Source organism: Podarcis raffonei, chromosome 6, assembly GCF_027172205.1.
Source record: "Podarcis raffonei isolate rPodRaf1 chromosome 6, rPodRaf1.pri, whole genome shotgun sequence".
Lineage (NCBI taxonomy): Eukaryota > Metazoa > Chordata > Lepidosauria > Squamata > Lacertidae > Podarcis > Podarcis raffonei.
The window spans coordinates 7,351,326-7,370,207 of NC_070607.1; the positions used below are offsets into that span (position 1 = coordinate 7,351,326).

The 18,882-nt window shown below is 45.8% G+C and overlaps 1 protein-coding gene across 5 annotated transcripts in view; it reads left to right on the plus strand.

Annotated features, from left to right (window-relative positions):
- CACNA1E (calcium voltage-gated channel subunit alpha1 E) overlaps positions 1-18,882 on the plus strand; it is a 484,689-nt gene that overhangs the window by 92,455 nt on the left and 373,352 nt on the right. For all 5 annotated transcript variants that reach the window (XM_053391318.1, XM_053391316.1, XM_053391315.1 and 2 more), the window contains exon 2: positions 13,261-13,735. In XM_053391318.1, coding sequence (XP_053247293.1) covers positions 13,284-13,735 — 452 coding nt within the window. In that variant the 5' untranslated portion in view covers positions 13,261-13,283. The remainder of the gene's footprint in view (positions 1-13,260; positions 13,736-18,882) is intronic.

Sequence of the window (18,882 nt, forward strand, 5' to 3'; positions counted from 1 at the left end):
AGAAAAAGATTTTTAAGAATAAGTATTGATGTATAAAGATTCAGATTTATAAGTTGAAATTGGTTAACTAAAATGAATTAGAGAAAATAAGGTAAAGTTTGGGGACCAGAACTTGCTGAGCTAAAAATTGGAACTGGAATACAAGAAGGGGAGGTGTGGGGAAGTCAAGGAAATTGGTTATTGACAGTGGGAAATGTAAATTTTATGTGTTTTTAATTGTATTTTTTTAATGTTTTTTCTTTATTTTTTGAAAATTCCAATAAATATCTTTTTTTTTAAAAAAAAAAGAATATCTGCTTTATATACATTATTTACACAATGGCGCCACGTGATAGGCTAATTCCGGGATTCTCCTGTAGGCCAATCAGGTTGCGGATTCACTTCCACCTGGAGCTGGACTGGGTGGCTCCTGTGGACCAATCAGACTGCTGCATTCTGAAGCCTATTGTTCTAGGACCAATCAGACTGCTGCATTCTGAATCCTATTGTTCTAGGACCAATCAGACTGCTGCATTTTGGATCCTATTCAACTCAGTGCATAACACCGCTAAATATAATCTACACCAGTGGTGTCCAAACTTTTTTCAAAGAGGGCCAGATTTGATGAAGTGAAGGGCTGTGGGGGCCAGCCAAAGGGCCAACCAAACTTGTTGAACTTTTTTTTTTAGGATTGAAGTTGTTGAACTTTTTTTTAGGATTGAAGTTGTTAAGTTTGTTTTTTTTAAAAGGATTTTACCCCAGGAAATAAACTGCCACAGTGGCCAGATTAAATTGACCGGCGGGCCGGATTAGGCCTTTGAAACGGACTTTGGACATGCCTGATCTACACAGACTGGCAGCAGCTCTCCAAGGTTTCAGTCATGAGCCTCTCCCAGCCCTACGTGCAGATTCCAGGTGTTGAATCTGGGATGCATGCATCACAGATAATAATAATTTATTACTTATACCCTGCCCATCTGGCTGGGCTTCCCCAACCACTCTGGGCAGCTTCCAACAGGATATTAAAAACACAATAAAAGATCAAACATTAAAAACTTCCCAAAACAGGGCTGCCTTCAGATGTCTTCTAAAAGTCAGATAGTTGCTTATTTCCTTGACATCTGATGGGAGGGCATTCCACAGGGCGGGTGCCACCACTGAGAAGGCCCTTTGCCTGGTTCCCTGTAACCTCACCTTTTGCGGGGAGGGAACCGCCAGAAGGCCCTCGGAGCTGGACCTCAGTGTCTGGGCTGAATGATGGGGGTGGAGACGCTCCTTCAGATGCTCTTTGAACTACAGTTCTCTCCCTCCCTGCCACATTAGTTCTACTAGAACTATTAGTTGTGGCCATTTTAGTTGCCTCTGTCTTCCCCCAACTTTGGCATGTTGCCTTCAGAAAGTAGCCCAGGAGGGAATGTGGTTGGAAAAGGTTCTCTGTCTCTGTCATGAGCCTTTGGGTGCACACTGTTTTCCCAGTGCTGTTAGATCTTGCCCTAGCGTTGCTTCTTTTGATGTGAGAAATATCACTCAAGAGGCTGGATTTGCATCTTTGAGGACTGTGTATTCATCTGTCTGTGAAAAATCCAAGCAAGATTAAGCAGATCTGTTCTGCTAGTGCTTGGGCAGCTAATGATGTTTGCTCCAAAGCCACTTAAGAAAGCCAGAACGGAGAAGGTGGATATCCCTTCTTCCTTATATTTTGGCTGTTTGGCCGTAGTAATAAACATTCAAACCTTCTTCAGTAATTCCCAGGCTGCATGACTGAGGAGAGCTGCATGAAGGAAATCCATTAAGCGATTTAAAGGTTCTTTTCAGACCGAAGGAGTGAGCCCTCCTCGAGGGGGACGCAGCCCAGTTTAAGGTAGTGATGTAAAAATTGAGGTTTGGCTTTTGCTGCCCACCTCCCCATGAAACTCTGAGTCCCCTAAGTCTTTGATCGGTCATAGAAGAATGGATGGAGGCAGGATCCAGTGGAAAGCAAGGCCGATACAGTGGGACCTCTAGTTGCGGACTTAATCTGTTTCGGGGTGCCGTTCGCACCCTGAAAAGTCAGCAACTAGAGCGCCTCTTCTGCACATGTGCACTGCGCAATCGAGCATTTCTGCGTGTGCAAGAAGCGCGCAGATTGCTTCTGTGCATGCGTGGGCAGTGAACCCGGAAGTAAACACTTCCGGGTTTGCCGCGTTTGGAAGCTGAAAGTCTGTAACCAGAGCGGAACGCAACACGAAGTATGACTGTATTTATTTTTCTGTTGCAACAGAGTTTCCTTCCCTTCTTCCAAGGAGGGTGGAGACCCTGAACAAAAGTGTGCAGGAACCTTTAAAGACTTTGGACATTGCCCAACCCCCTTAGCCAAAGACCACCCCAAAGTCATCATAAATACATCACAGAAGGAGGCGGTCTACAGCAGAAATCCGGTTTGCCAGGATACCTGATAATGGTCACTGATTGCATTACCTGGGCAGCCTGGCCATTCTTTTGTGATGGTTCATACTTTAGTTCCTGAATCCAGGTCACAGGCTCACCCTGTTCCTACACAAATATGCCCTTAAGACAGGGCATATGGGAAAAGGCAATGGGAAGGCTTTCCCCATTTTTTTAAATGATATTTATTCAAAATTTCATCAATACATAAACAAAAACAAGAAAAACAGAAAAATACAGCAAAAAATAAAACAAGAAGAAAAAACCAAAAAAGAAAAAAGAAAAATACACATCTCAAATTACAACTTTTCATTTGCTTATTTCTTGAACTTCCTCACACCTCTCTTTTTGTATTCTAGTTTAATTCATTATTCCAGCAAATTCTTCCCATGTTTCTCAATTTTAATTTAAATAATTAATCTTCACAATCTATGTTGTTTATTAATTCAACATAACCTTTCCCTCTTTTAATTTAATCTGTAATTCAATTTACCTTAATCTCTTTAACCTTATCTTATCTTAAAAATCTTCAAATTTCAAAGTTTACGTCTTATTCATTCATATCTCCTTAAATCATTTCTACTAAAGCCAATTTAGTTCCTTTCCGGCATGTTCCCTGGTGTTTCATTAATGTTACACTGATTCCAAAATTAACAAAAGAATTTCCCTTGATATCTCTAATTTTTGTCCAACGTCCCTTCTTCCTGGTTTCGGGTCATGTCAGTCCTTTCAGTCCATTACTTCCAGTCCATCAATCTGGTGTTCTAATATCCGAGGCCCTTAAGTCTCTTCTAGGCCCCTTCTGCACGATTTCTTGTCCTTGTTTGCGCTTACACACTTCTTTGTCTGTTGTTGATTTCTTAGGGAGTGGGTCTCCGGAGGTTTCCATCCAGTAATAGTTTCCCTTTTCCTCTGTCAGACTGGCCCCTTCCCCCCAGTCCCACTCCCTGTCATCTTTGTAGTCCAAAAAATATTTCTCCAAAAGATAGTTATTCACCTGTTTCATAGTCCCTCTAGAGTTAAGAGCTTCATTTACTTCAAACCCATCCCAGCACTCTCCAAGTTCAATCTTCCAGCGCAGTAACCTTTGTTCCTGCAGGACTTTGAATCCCTCCTTTTGTGTTGTTTGAGGAGTAATTACTGCCTGTTCCTTCTTCATCTGCCCTTGGACTTGTCTTGTCAAGCCAGTTTCTTGAATTGGTTGTTGTGTAACTTCTTTATCCTTATTCCCTGTTAAATCATATTCACTGGCGACAGCACACATCAAGTCCAATTTTTCATGCATCAAATTCATTTTGTCCTGCAGCTGCTGCAGCAGGGCATTTGTCATACCAAGGGCAAACACCAAACATTCCTTCCAACTCATTTCTGTTCAAGGTCAGACAGCAAGTCCCACGATCCAAAAACTTGCAGCTGTAGATCCCCGATAAACAGCAACAGCAAACTGACAGGCTCCCTCTAGGGGATACAATTTGTATCCACTTTTTTTTAAAAAAACGTATCCAACAAAGAAAGTTACTTTCGATTTCAAGTCCTTTCAATTTTCAAATACTTTGTATCTTTAAAATACAGAAATGCAGAAGGTAGCGTTGAAGTTAATTTGTTTCTCTTCTCTTTTTTTACCTATCTGTCAAAAGACTCCACTTTCAATCAATGGACGTCACAAGCAATTTCTGTCCTGACACCCCGTCCCCAGGTTTGGGACGATGGAAACTTAGATTCCTTTACTCTCCTCCTGCAGGATTAGACAGTCAAATCCCCCCCCCCTTTTCTCCTGCTTTCCAAGGGGGTTTTATTGGTTGTAGATGCAGGAAATTTCCAACTTTAAAGCAGTTTTCCAGGCTATTAGGTTGCAAGGTCTTTGCTTCAATCTATATACAAAAAGCGGAAGGCAGACTTCCTGTTTAAACCTTCCCGCTTGTGCCTAATTCAAAAGTTTTTGCAAATTTCTTGATCCAATTCTCCGTTTTTACTCACGGGTACTTGATTTAGAGTCCGAATGTCATCAGGAAAAAGTCAGCGCTCTCCGGTGATGGCTGCGTGGCTTCCCTCCATGGAAATAGCGATTGGTTCGCAGCACCGCGCTGCTCACCCCACTTCACTCCGGAGCCCCAAAAAGGGGTTTCCTCGTGAGTAGGGGAGGCGCTCTTGGTGCTCTGCCAAACCCCACGTTCCCAGGCTTCTCCGCCTGGGATTTCTAGCGGGTCCCCGCCTTCGCCGCGGCGGGAAGACCCAATTTCCACGGAGCCCGTTCCTCCGATCGGAGGAACTCCGCCATTCGTCGTTGGCGCTGACTCGGAAGGCTTTCCCCATTTGCCTCCCTTACTGCAGAGGAATATTTGAGGTCATTGAGAGGGTCAAAAGGGTTTCAGGATTGCTCTCCTGTACTATTTAAGACACATGATTTATATATTCAGATATGTGTGCATTTATGAATATCTATTCTATATTTGAGACCTTAAAATTCTTGTAACAGTAGCTATGTGTCCTCTGTTCGAAGCACAAACAGAGGACAGTCCAGCTGAAAAATGGCGATGCTTAAGAGGGGAGAGCAGGGGGCGCAGGGCCCCCCAGCAAGCTGAGCAGGTGCAATCCTGATCCCAGTCTTTCCTGCAAGGCTGAGATGTATAGGCTGAGATGTATTTCCCGTTAAAGCACAGTAATAATTTCCAAATCGGCACCTCTATGTATAAATTGGCATATATGACTGTTGTGCAGTTCTGTGCCCTCTTTTGACCCCCCCACTTTGTTGCTGATGCATTTTCTCAGTTTAGACAATGCATAAGCAGCAACCCTACAGCCTGTTGCATCTATGCATGATAGAGGGTGATTCTGCTGCAACGGGGGAGACTGAGGTTCCTCTGAGGATCCTGTACATTCTGTATCAGCCTGAATCTCCCTGCCCTGGGATTGTCTCCTTTTGAGAAGGAGTCATCACATTGCACGATGAAATTCAGAGAGTGGCATCCTCTGAAGACTGGTAATTTTTATTCTTATACCCTCGGTACTTCAGACTGCAGTTCAGAAACATGTGCAGCATATTTCAGACTCATAGTTGTCAACTGTCCCTTATTTGGCGGGACAGTCCCTTATCCCAGTGCCATGTCCCGCTGCTGTCCCTTATTGATGATGTCCCTTAAATAAGCCATTGAAGGTAATGGGGCCCTTTCTATGTCCAGCTGTCCTTTGTCAACAACAAATTGTTGCTGTTTTTTTGTGTTGAATATATGCTATATGGTCATTTATGGACCTAATAGGTATCTAAAGCCATTTGCACGCAACAAAATATGTATTTTATCAAAGTAATTGTCGATCCCTTATTTTGGCTGCTGATCCCTTATTTTTGAGGCTGCTGGTCCCTTATTTTCAAATCTGTAAGTTGACAGCTATTTTCAGACTTTAAGGGGTCTTTTACCCTGGTAAGAGTGTTTAGGGTTGCAACCTTATTGAAATGGCCCAAGCTATGTTCTCGCAAGATGCTTTAAAGCACTCTTGCTCCATTGCTCCATTCTACATGCTTTGTGCCACATGAATGTGAGAACAGAGAAAGAGCAGAAAGTGAACGTGTGTGCTAAGCTTCTGATAATTCCTTTCTCCTTTCCAAAGCAGATTATCCCATATTGCTAATTCCAAATTCGTTTTGTTCTAATTACCAAGGAAACCCTCTGGCAGATTTTTGTGCTTGGAACCACCCATGGCCTTAAAGGTCTGTTGCATTATTTCACCACTGATGGTATACAACAGAAGACAATATTCTGGGGATCCACTGGGTGTCTGGACCTGCTATTAGACAACTGCTGTACGCTCTTTGCTCTGCATGACCTGCTGCTCATGTGCCAGGGGTTCCCGGCTGATTGCCCAGGAAAGTATAAAGACAAGGAAAAGTTTCTTACCCTCCTTTTTTATTTCAATATTTACAGAGGGAGGCTATAGAACCCAGCCTCTTGGATAATGGCGTTGTCCCGAGTGAATCTCCACCCCCCGTCTCTCCCACTTCCTCATTCGTCACTTCTACAGGTGCTGCTACTTGCCCTCTGTCTTTGAGCTCTTTGCTCTCTTACTTTTAAGGCTCGCCAGGTTCTGGGAGATGGAGGGTCTGGGATGCTTTCTAATAACAATGTGTCAGCTGGGTGTTGTTCTGACTCTCCCACAATTTCCCAGCTTTCCCTCTTTTCTGCCTCTGCGCCGCGACCTCCCTCAGACCCCTGTTGTAAATCTATACTGTCTTCTTCCTCTTCCTCCTCCCTGAGAGGGTCAGGATGGGGAGGCGGTTTCCACCATTCCTCCTCTGCTCGGTCCCTGACACCAAGCCTCTAAGTGTTTCATTAACCACATTGAAACTCTGTTTATTCCAAATGGAAGAGAAAACCTGACGGAATGTAAAGCTATTTTAATTTTCAATGTATTACATGATCTTTGACATCCATTTTGCAGCCCTGGCTAGGCTGCCCCACAATACTGACGGAGGGAGCCAACTGCCTTTAAGTACCGAGTCAGCTGACTAATGTCCACCATGGACACTTGCAACTAGCCCATGGCATAATGAGTGTTAAGAGGTCCTCTTTGCAATGGACCCTTTAGTCGCCACACTGAGGTTCACCACCAAAGGGATAGATTGCCACAAAGCCTTTTAGGTTCCTCCAGATAATCTAGTTGCCATTCCCAGACCCCCACAGCACAAAAAGTGAAAAATCTGTGCACAGATTGGAAAATATGAGTGCTAAAACCTGCCTTTGATGGCCAACACACACAAACAAGCGCAAGGGGATATTGTGGAGTGGCGCTCTTCCAAGTCCATATTATCTTGGCTGTTGTTGCTTCATCACACGCCCAGTTTGCAGCTCCAGCTGCATTCTCTGTGCCAACGCAAGTAGGTGCAAATTCACAACGCCGCATGGCCTTGTTTCAAATTTGGCCGTGGCCAACTTGACCTTTGCATCCACCGAGGCAGCTTCGTTGCTTCATCCAGCTCCAAACCACTGTCATTGCTCCAGTTAATTTGAAGTGGTTCAGAGATACACCAGGCTGCCTTTCTTGATGTGCGCGATGTTTCTCTCCCCTTCCGGCATCTGGCTAAGAAATGCAGATGGTGCTGAAACTGTTTTAACTTCTGCCACCACGCAGGGCGTCTCTTACACAAGAAAGGTGGTGGTGCCTCTCTCAGACCCTCTGCCAATTGTCTCCTGTAGATAACAAGACAGCATCATTAATCCTTTATGGGCTTTGACAGCTAAGCCTGAAGATGCTCAGGGTGTTCCTTTTGGCAGGCGATGCAGCTGTTCTTTAACTGCTTCCTGGCATGCCCCAGAATTCTAGCACGGAGGAGAGAACTTAGCAGGGCTCTGCCTGCTTTAAAGAGGAGCTACTGCTGTGCTAGATTGTGGGTTTCCATCTCCAGCTCTTTATTACCCCCTCGGCCACACTGGGTAAGCAGCGGGTGCAATTATATTGTCCTGTCCTTTCTTGTTGCTGCTGCAACTCCCTCTTTCAGCTGTGTTCTGGGAAAGAATGATTCACAACTTTTGCCTCTGGCAGGGTTGGGGAAGTCTCTGGCATATTCGGGTAGTGTGAACATGGGGAGGCACTTTTAGCATACCATTAGTGGTCACCCTCCCAAAATTAACCTACCTATTCCAACAACAACAACAACAACAACAACAACAACAACAACAACAACAACAACAACTTAATTCATTCCAGAGGTCCGTTCTTAACCTGAAACTGTTCTTAACCTGAAGCACCACTTTAGCTAATGGGGCCTCCTGCTGCTGCCGTGCCGCCGGAGCACGATTTCTGTTCTCATCCTGAAGCAAAGTTCTTAACCTGAAGCACTGTTTCTGGGTTAGTGGAGTCTGTAACCTGAAGCGTATGTAACCCGAAGTACCACTGTAATGTATTATTTATACCCCGCCCATCTATCTGGGTTTCCCCAGCCACTCTGGGTGGCTTCCAGCAAAAGATTAAAAATACAACAAAAGATCAAACATCAAAAACTTCCCTAAACAGGGCTGCCTTCAGATGTCTTCTTCTAAATGTCAGATAGTTATTTATTTCTTTGACATCTGAGGGGAGGGCATTCCACAGGGCGGGTGCCACTGCTGAGAAGGCCCTCTGCCTGGTTCCCTGTAACCTCGCGTTGAGGGAACCGCCAGAAGGCCCTCGGTGCTGGATCTCAGTGTCCGGGCTGAATGATGGGGATGGAGATGCTCCTTCAGGTATACTGGACCGAGGCCGTTTAGGGCTTTAAAGGTCAGCATGAACACTTTGAACTGTGCTTGGAAACATACTTTCAAACCCTCCCAAACGTTCCAAACCCTCCCAATCTGGATCCCCCCAGCCCAACTCCGAAAATGACGGGGGGGGGAAACTACACTCGTTTATCTTCCCTCACAAACCCCCCAAGAATAAACCCCAAATACCTACACCTTCCCTCCTCAATAAGAGGGTGGGGAATCCCCAACATAGAACTATACTACATCGCCAACCAAGTGTGCCACATAATCCCATACATTCTAGAAGGCGAGACAAAATGATGGGTACACCTGGAGAGAGACATAATCGAAAATACCTCCACCATAGCATGCCCATTCCTCCCAAACAAGCTAAGGAAAATCCCCACAACACTAAACAGGTTCACACAGACCCTGCTTAAAGCATGGAAGGTAGACTGTCCCCAACACCAGCCCCACTAACCCCCCCCCGGCACACCAGCCACTATTCCACCATGCAGCACAAAACCTCCAGATAAAAACATGGCAAGCCAAAGGCTTATACAAAGGCCTAGCAGACTACTACAAAAATAACAAACCCATATCAACACAAGAAGTAATATAAAGTTCTGATCGTGGTGAACATGATGGCCCACCTGCCCCCAACCAACAACCACCACAACAAATATGACAAAGTAGACTTGTGTCTCCTTAAAGTCTAACAAACCTATTATAGCATAAGCTTCTATGGAGCATGGTCCACTTCTTTAAATGCATGAGTTACAAGTACAGTGGTACCTCAGGTTACAGACGCTTCGGGTTACAGACTCCGCTAACCCAGAAATATTACCTCGGGTTAAGAACTTTGCTTCAGGATGAGAACAGAAATCACGTGGTGGCAGTGGGAGGCCCCATTAGCTAAAGTGGTACCTCAGGTTAAGAACATTTTCAGGTTAAGAACGGACCTCCAGAATGAATTAAGTTCTTAACCCGAGGTACCACTGTATAGGTATGCATGGTGGCTATTTTTGGGCATGGGAATTGTAAATGGTGAGGTCAAAGAGAAATGAATTGCAGAAAATAAAGAGGGAGTAGGAATTATGGAGCTAACAAGGGCAATTTGCAAAACACTTGTTGATAACGCAGACATCCTAGCATAGGCAAGGCAATTGACACAAACAGTTGTACTGATTCAATCGACAGTTGATAGCGCCAAACTTCTTGATCTGTTGAAATTCAGCACTTCCCTTTGGCAGTTTCTTTGCAACTGACCTGAAGGTGGTCATTTTTTGGAGTGTCCTGGGCAGTCAAAGTGTTGTGCCACCCACCTCCCTGCAGTTTTTTTGAATACTGCAATTCATGGTGTCATCTTTGTGTCTGTTGATTCTTTTCTGTAGAGATGAAACGAGGGACCTGGCTAGCCCTGTGGAACCATGCTTGAAACCACGACACCCCACCACCATACTGCTAAAGTGTACTGCTTTGTGGCTGATAATGCAGCAGGATTAGGTAAAGGGTAAAGGGACCCGACCCCTGACCATTAGGTCCAGTCGTGACTGACTCTGGGGTTGCGGCGCTCATCTCGCTTTATTGGCCGAGGGAGCCGGCGTACAGCTTCTGGGTCATGTGGCCAGCATGATTAAGCCGCTTCTGGCAAACCAGACCAGCACACAGAAACGCCGTTTACTTTCCCACCAGAGTGGTACCTATTTATCTACTTGCACTTTGACGTGTTTTCGAACTGCTAGGTTGGCAGGAGCAGGGACTGAGCAACAGGAGCTCACCCCGTTGCGGGGATTCGAACCGCTGACCTTCTGATCGGCAAGTCCTAGGCTCTGTGGTTTAGACCACAGCGCCACCCACGTCCCAACAGCAGGATTAAGGGGGAGTTAAAAACGGCACTGCTCAAATTGTGGGTTGACCACCTCCCTCATTCCTCCCTGTCCTCCCAATGGTTGCTTTGGGGAAGAAGGGAGGGCGAGGCCTCTGAATGAGCTTTTTCATGATGAAGATGCAGCAAAGGGACATCAGTACGATAAGCTTCCTTCCTCACCAGTGGAGCATCCCTAGACATTACCTAATAGACAGTAAAAGTGGTGACAGTGAGACTGGCATATCAGCGTTATCCTTTGGGTCTTGTTCCACTTGTGCTTTTGAGTTAAGTTAGGAGCCACTCTTGTTTACTATGACTCCTGATTCCACATGCTAAAATGTGCAGACTGGATGTCTGAAAGATGAACGGGGAGGGATGTCAAGTTAGCTGATGAGGCTCCGGAGAGCGGTGACATTTCATTCTACCAAAAAGGTTGTGAGGCCTTTGGGGCTGTATTGCCCATCTCTGCACTTCGGGAAACAGACTATGGCAGCACCCACCACCCTCAAACTTCTAAGTAACCTTTCCTGTATTGTGTTGTCTGCCAAGGAATTCCTGGACTGCATTCCACCCACCTGCAGACACAACCTGGGACTTGAACCAGGAGCCTTCTGGTCTTCATGCAGAGGAGCTAGTTGGACCATATGGCTGATCTGGTTTAGTTCCATGGCTTCCTTTGGTGGAAAGCTGCCTTACTGCTCAGAGGAGTCCTGCTAGATTCATGCTCATTGCTCCTTACTCCATTGCATTAAAAATCTGCTCAAATGCCACAAAGAGTCATTCTGTCCCACTTCATTCCAAAACCTGCTGACTCATTAACAGTGTTGTCCTTGCAAATGTGCTCAGGTGGGGGAATGAGATCCCACAGTACACACGAACCAAAACAAACGCTGCAGGTAACAGGGGAGAGTTTTGTATCTTGAGGTACAGCACCACCTACTGCTTGAGATACCATCTTGCACCTTTCAACGTTTGTGTCAGTGAGCAGAGAGGCACCAGTAAGGGAGTAAGCAACTATCGCTGGGAAATGTTAGGAAAGTTTTGTTCCAGGTCGCCTGATTTAACTGACCACTTCATCAAACTTGAATTTATATGTTCACTGCTGGAACTCTTTATTGTAGGGTGCTATTTTTTTATATATATAAAGGTTTTGCATCAACAGAGGACCCCACCAGTGTTGGGGCTGTCTATGGAAGCATGGGGGAAATGGTAGCTCAACTGCTTAGATTGTTGGTTGCAGGTTCGATACCCATATGGGGCAGCTGCATATTCCTGCACTGTAAGGGGTTGGACTAGATCATTGGTTGACAATTAGGGGTCTGTGGAACACACCCGGGGGTGTGTGGCCCATCCTTTGCCTCCCCCAACTAAATTTTTATCATTTCTGATAATCGAAAGGTGACATGCTAATCACCTTATGACTTATTAATGGCGGTGATGATGATGATATGCTGTATCCAGCTATGTTTAATGGACCCAGACTAGGGCTTATCCACACTTTTGCTTGACCCATATTTGGATTGGATTGTGTACACATTAATTTCCTTGCCTAGTGTTGTTCTGTGGCTGTGCCTTGCGAAACTCCTATCTCACCCGCTGAATTGAAACTCACTTAAGCACAAAAACACATCTGATAAGATTCAGTTCGGCTCCCACAGATCCATTTTCTCCCCCCTCACACCCCAAATCCATGTTAGAAAAGGCTATTGAACTCCCTGGGTCACCTCTCTCCGAGAGTTGGAAAATCCTGCCGTTCATCAGGCACAGAAAACATACAGTGGGATGTACAAAGGTGTTTTTTGTGGTTCTGGTGGGGAGAAGGTGTGATCCAGGCCACATAGTCCCTTCACAAATTCACTGAACCCTGATAAAAGGTTGGTGTGTCATAATCTGTTTCTTCCTCCCTCTTGGTAGACAGTGTTCCTCCAGATAACTTAATTGGAGGAGTAAAAGCTGCAGGTGCTGTTGACTTGAAGGAGCCATACATAGTCCCACGAGGAAGCAACTTGCTCTATAAATGATAATATACGACATTTCCATTGATAATGCTTCTTGCTTGCCCAAATGGGACAGGGGCAGATTTTGGTGATGTGGTGCGCTGAGTGAGGGCAAAATCTGCCCTGTGCCCCTATTTCTTATTTTCACAATCATTCCTTTTGGTACGCGTGGTACTGATGACTGAATACTGCTTTCTGAGTTGAAACTTGCAGAAATGTACTGGGAGCCAATGTAGGTCTTTCAGGAACGGTGTTATATGGTCTCGGCAGCCACTTCCAGTCATCACTCTAGCTGCCGCCTTCTGGATTAATTGTAGTTTCCTGGTCATCTTCAAAGGTAGTCCCACGTAGAGCGCATTGCAGTAGTCCAAGCGGGAGATAACTAGAGCATGCACTACTCTGGCGAGATGCCAGGGGGTTGAACTTGAGCTCTTTTGCATGCAAAACATGGTGCGTGGGATACAAATTCTGTGCCCAACTACATTTGTAGTGTGTGTGTGCCTTAACCTATGTATGTCCTCTCCTAACCCTTGCAGGCTAGAGAACATTTCATATGACCCTACTGGAGCTGCTGGGTAATGACTGTGGCATTTCAACCCAACAGGGCCTTGATCCATGGTTATTTTTCTGCTTTGTGTTGATATTTTTTGAGGGACACAATTTATAAAGAGGGCAGCGTCCACTTCCAGTTCTGCAACCTGAATCACCCCCGCTCAAAACAGGTCCCAAAAAGAATCCTGCTGGTAACTTTTCTTGCCCTTCTGTTCCTTGTTCCTAGAGTGATGTTCTGCAGTGGTGTCCATGATGTTCAGCCTTGGCACGTGCTCTCTCAGTGCTCACATGCTCCCTGAATCAGGCTCTTACCCTCCCGGCGGCAGCCCTGAACTGGACAGCGACTCGCAGAGGTGCATGCTGGCCCTGCCGGAGGAGGAGGCATGGCGGAAGCACCGGCTGGGTTTGATGCAGCCCGCTCAGTCCTGCAGCCTGCTGGAGCCGGAGACCTTGACGGACACGCTCGTCTCGCGCACCACCAGCTTCGACGGCCTCTACGAACTGCGCTCCCAGGAGAGGGAATCCAGCTTGGGGTTGGAGGGCGGCAGCACGTTGGATGTGGGGCAGAGCCAACTCATCCCCGTGAGCCCAGAAGTCATCAAGCGCCGGCGAGGGGGCCTGATTGAACAGCGGGATATCATCAAGGCGCACGAAGCCCACAAGATGCAGAGCACACCGCAGGCGAGGCGGAAGGAGTGGGAGTAAGTACATGGCCGAGGTCACAGGCTGTTCCTCTCCATCCTCTGAGATTGGCAGGGAAATGGGCTCTTAGTCCCCTCCTTTCTGGAGTGAGATTTGGTGGCGGCTTGGAGCAGGGCCTTCTCAGTACAGTCATACCTCGGAAGTCAAATGGAATCCGTTCCGGAAGTTCGTTCGACTTCCAAAATGTCTGGAAACTAAGGTGTGGCTTCCGATTGGCTGCAGGAAGCTCCTGCAGCCAATCGGAAGCATGGAAACCACACCGGACATTTGGGTTCCAAAGAAGGTTTGCAAACCGGAACACTCACTTCCAGGTTTGTGGCGTTTGGGAGCCAAAACTTACAAGTGCCAAGGCGTTTGGCTTCCAAGGTACAACTGCACTAGAGCTGGGTGATACCTGGTTTTCAACATCGCGATATATCACCAGCTAAACATTGTGATATATTGATATATCACCAGGGCTTTTTTTCCCCAGCTGGAACTCGCTGGAACTCAGTTCTGGCACCTCTCAAGTGGGCACCATTGCCATTATAAGAGAACAAGGGAGGTGTTCATGTTGAGTTCTGGCACCTCTTTTTCTAGAAAAAAGTACTGTATATCACAGTGTCTGAACTGAGAATGGAGCTATGTAGAAACGTTGGCTGGTTTCATGGTTTCCCCCACATTGTGATTTTTGCATAGCACGTACATACACACCTCATGATTCGCAATATATTGCCAGGTTAAAAACTATGAAACTGATATCATGATACAGAAACAGTCTTCCTGTTTCCCCCCTTTGCAAGTTTGCTGTCTTTACCTCCCACCTCCCAGGCAGCTTCCTTTATCTCTAGCGTCCCTTATCTCTCTCCCTGATCAGCAAACGATCAGCGGCTTTGTTCCAACACCCACTTCCCTCTTAAAAAAAAAGCATGATCTGCTTTTTGCCCCTGGGCAATTCAGCTCCAGGGACCACACATTCACTCCATAAGATGCACAGACATTTCCCCTTACTTTTTAGGAAGAAAAAAGTGTGTCTTATGGAGAGAAAAATACAGTGCGTCTTATGGAGCGAAAAATACAGTAATTCCAACTTGACTGTTTGTATGGGAGAGAGTTCTTTCACCAGCGTGGGCCATCTGGCTTTGCTTGATATCACTGTTGCTACGGAGTCACAATATGTTTATTTAGTATTTGGATTGTTAAGTTCTACTTTTTGTACAGCACATGCCTTACATGCAAATTATCCCCTGTTCATTCCTGGTCAAATTCAGGCAGGGCTGCCCCAAAACCTGGAGTGGCTGTGGCAGTCAGTGTTGATAATAGTGAGTTGGATGAGCCAATGGTCTGACTTGGTTTAAGGCAGCTTCCTGCGTACTTACCTGATTTTATTGTGTGATGCCTTGCATTTCGAGTAGAAAAGCATGCAAAAATTTTTAATAATGGTGATAGCAAGGCTGGAGGGAGCAAGAAGTCACTGGAGGACAACTCCTTGTTTTCAGATGATAACCTGCAGCATCGCAGGAGGTTTGACCGTTTGGAGTCTTCCCAACTCTACAGTTCTATGAACTTCTTGACCAATGTGGACATCACATCAAAATGCAACTCTGGGGTCCTGGGAATCCAAAGGGTGTATAACTATATATTGTTTTAATTAATTTGGTTTTGCCATTAACATAAAAATGGGGATTTTAGGGAAGGGAATTGGGGCCGACCTTAGAAAAAGACTTTTAAGAATAAGTATTGACGTATAAAGATTGAGGTTCTTAAGTTAAAGTTGGTTAATTAAATTGATGGGGTGAACTTAGAAAAAGATTTTTAAGAATAAGTATTGATGTACAAAGACTGAGGTTTATAAGTTAAAATTGGATAACTAAAATGAATTAGAGAAAATATGGTAAAGTTTGGGGACAAGAACTTGCTGAGCTAAAATTGGAACTGGAATACAAGAAGGGGAGGTGTGGGGAAGTCAAGGAAATTGGTCATTGACAGTAAGATGTGAACTTTAAGTGTTTTTAATTGTTGTTTTTCTTTTATGTTTCTTTTATGTTTTTTCTTTATCTTTTGAAAATTTCAATAAATATTTATTAAAAAAAAACAAAAAACAAAATGCAACTCTTGTTCGCATCTCCCCACCCAGTCTTCTCTGTCTGCACTCAATCTGGGGTCAATGATCTCGAAGAAAGCTGTGCCAAAAATATGGCAGCTGGACAACATCTTCAGGGTGAAGTTGAAGCTCCATCCACAGCTTTCTAAGAGCACCAGAAGCTGCCTTCTACTGAATCCGACCATTGGGCCAGCTAGCTTGGTATATGTTGTCTGCACAGACTGGCAGGGGCTCTCCAGGGATTTCTTAGCCCTACCTGGAGATGCCAAGGGTTGAATCTGCCACTTTTTGCATTGCGAGGGCAGGGCGCAGAATGTTCTGGTGCCCTATGTTCCCATTTTGAAACAAACAAGCGAACAAAAAAATGCAAAACATTTCCCAGGCTGGATGGATTTGAGTTCTGATCTGATCTAATACAAGGTTACCAGATGTCCCCGTTTCCTGGGGACAGTCCCCGGATTTACAAATCAGTTCCCTGACAAAATCCATCTATTTAGTAGGAAGTTGAAAAGTTTCCCTGGATTCATTGAAAAAAATCTGGTAACCTTAATCTAATGCACTCAACTCTTGGAAGGCTTTGGAGACAGCACAGCCAGCTTCATAAGGGATGGAAAGAGTATTTTACACACACATACAAACACCGCCCCCCCCCAAATGTTCCTGATCAGGGGTCCAGTCAGCCACAGCTCTTCAGTCCCCTCATTTCTCCTTTGCCTGTCCTCCAATGGTCAGCCAGCATGGACAGTCCTTATTGAGCTGCTTTAGTGTTTACACAAACTTAGGACTTGCTTTCCTAAATATTGTTGCACCTCAAGCCTTTTGGCATGCCCAAGCCTATTAATATAGCCTGTCTATGGGGGGATGGCATTCCATTTTGCTTCTATAAGGATCCATATTGAGAGAATAGAGTTTGCCATTTGTATATAGGATGTTTGCTATAGTTCTATAATATACATAGGATATATTACATGCTAATAAATTGATAATTAATATGCTGTAGTTGGGATTCACCTACGAAGCTCTGTCAGCAGAAGCCTGTGCAAGGACTTCAATCCATCTCCCCCCCTCCAAATTGGCTCAAGGAGGGGGTCAAGAGGAACCCCAGAACAGCATACAGGTGGGCAGGGGTGGGTGTCATACTGTCTGGTGGGCTGAAATGTTCCTAATAGCATGGCATTGAATTCCACCCTATAGAATGATTTCTGAAAGTTTACGCTTCAATAAAGTTGTGTTTAATCTGCAGGGGGAAACATACAAGTACCCATGAACCCTGTTTCGTTTTCCCCTGCAGGGCAAATGGCAGCTTTAGTAGAAGGGAGTTCAGTTGGGGAAATGGTGTGTGTAGAAAAGGGGTAAGTGCCCTTCTCTCTCAGCCCCACAATCTTGATTCATAACTGCCTTCCTGGCATCTTCTTTGATTGCAAAAAGGCACGCAAGGGATCCTGGTCACAGACCTCCCGTAACCCGAAGTGGGTGGCGGGGTTGGGTTGGGTGCCATTCTCAACTTGGCAGCTTTCTGGAAGGTGGGATTGGTGTGGTCTAAACACTCTGGTGGGATTGATTCCCCCCTTCGAGAAACCTTTCCGAGGATGCCATGGAATCTGTCTGCTTGCGTTGACGTTAGCTGCCAAGCAAGAGACAGTCTCCATGGCAGCTTTGCCTTGAATAAGTCAAGGCTTGAGCAGAAGGGGGGAAAGAGCCCCCTCTCCCTAATTGCACTGGAGAACAAATAGAGAGAGTTGCTCCTGAACACCCCTCCACCCCCCACCCGTCGCCAAGCATTGCTAGGCAACTGGGAACTTGCATTCCTCAACCCCTGGAGACCGTGGCGACTCTTTTAAACAGGGGTTGTGAATATATACATATACACACACATTAATATTAGACAGAAGCCTTGTGGCTTCGCGTGGCCTCCAGGGCTTTGCAGTTGACCTCAGCACAGACCTCAACCCTAAAGGTCTCCCCTTTCCTGGGGCAGCTTAGCTGCTTCTCCCGAGCTAGACACAGGCAAAAATTCTCTTTGGGCATTTCCTCCCACCGGCAGCTGGGGAATGGTAGGACAGAATGCCGGGAGCTCAGCCTACACTTGAGTAGGACCCTGGTAGAGACACATGCCCGACTGGCATGTTCTCTCCCTCCTGGTCTTTCGTTCAGGAGCTTCAAAAGCTATCTTCAGCCCAAACATCACAGCGACGCCAGCCAACGCCAGCACACTTAGGGATCCGCAGAGTTTCCGCATCATGCGTGACAGAAACTCAGCAACTCAGCATTTTGGCTAAACTACTTTATTTACATATAAACACACACGGAGCACTGCAACATGGCTCCCTCTCTCTCTAGCGTCAGACAGCAAAGAGAGAAAGAACAAAGGCCAATAGTCCCACTTCGCGGAACACAGTAACACAAACATCCTGTCTCCGTCACTTCCCACTCTGTGGAGACAAAACATATACCGTCATGTGAAAGACAACAATCCCATGACTGCAGTCATGGAGCAGGAATTCTAACAAGGCACTCAGTGAAGCTAGAGCCAGTGACATAACAACAACAACAGCAGCAGCAGCATCAACAACACCTTATTATTTATACTCCACCCAGCTGGCTGGGTTCCCCTAGCCACTCTGGACAGTTTACAACACACACAGAATGGTAAAACATTAGGCATTAAAAATTTCCTGATATAGGGTTGCCTTCAGAAGTCTTCTAAAAGTCAGATAGTTGTTTGTTTCCTTGACATCTGATGGGAGGGCGTTCCACAGGGCGGGCACCACTGCCGAGAGGGCCCTCTGTCTGGTTCCCTGTAACTTTGCTTCTTTCAGTGAGGGAACCACCAGAAGGCCCTCGGCGTTGGACCTCAGTGCTGAACATGGGGGGTGGAGATGCTCCTTCAGGTGTACTGGGCTAAGGCTGTTTAGGAATTTAAAGGTCAGCACCAACACTTTGAATTGTGCTCGGAAACGTACTGGGAGCCAATGTAGGTCTTTCAGGGCTGGTGTTATATGATCTCAGTGGCCACTCCCAGTCCCCAGTCTAGCTGCCGCATTCTGGATTAGTTGCAGTTTC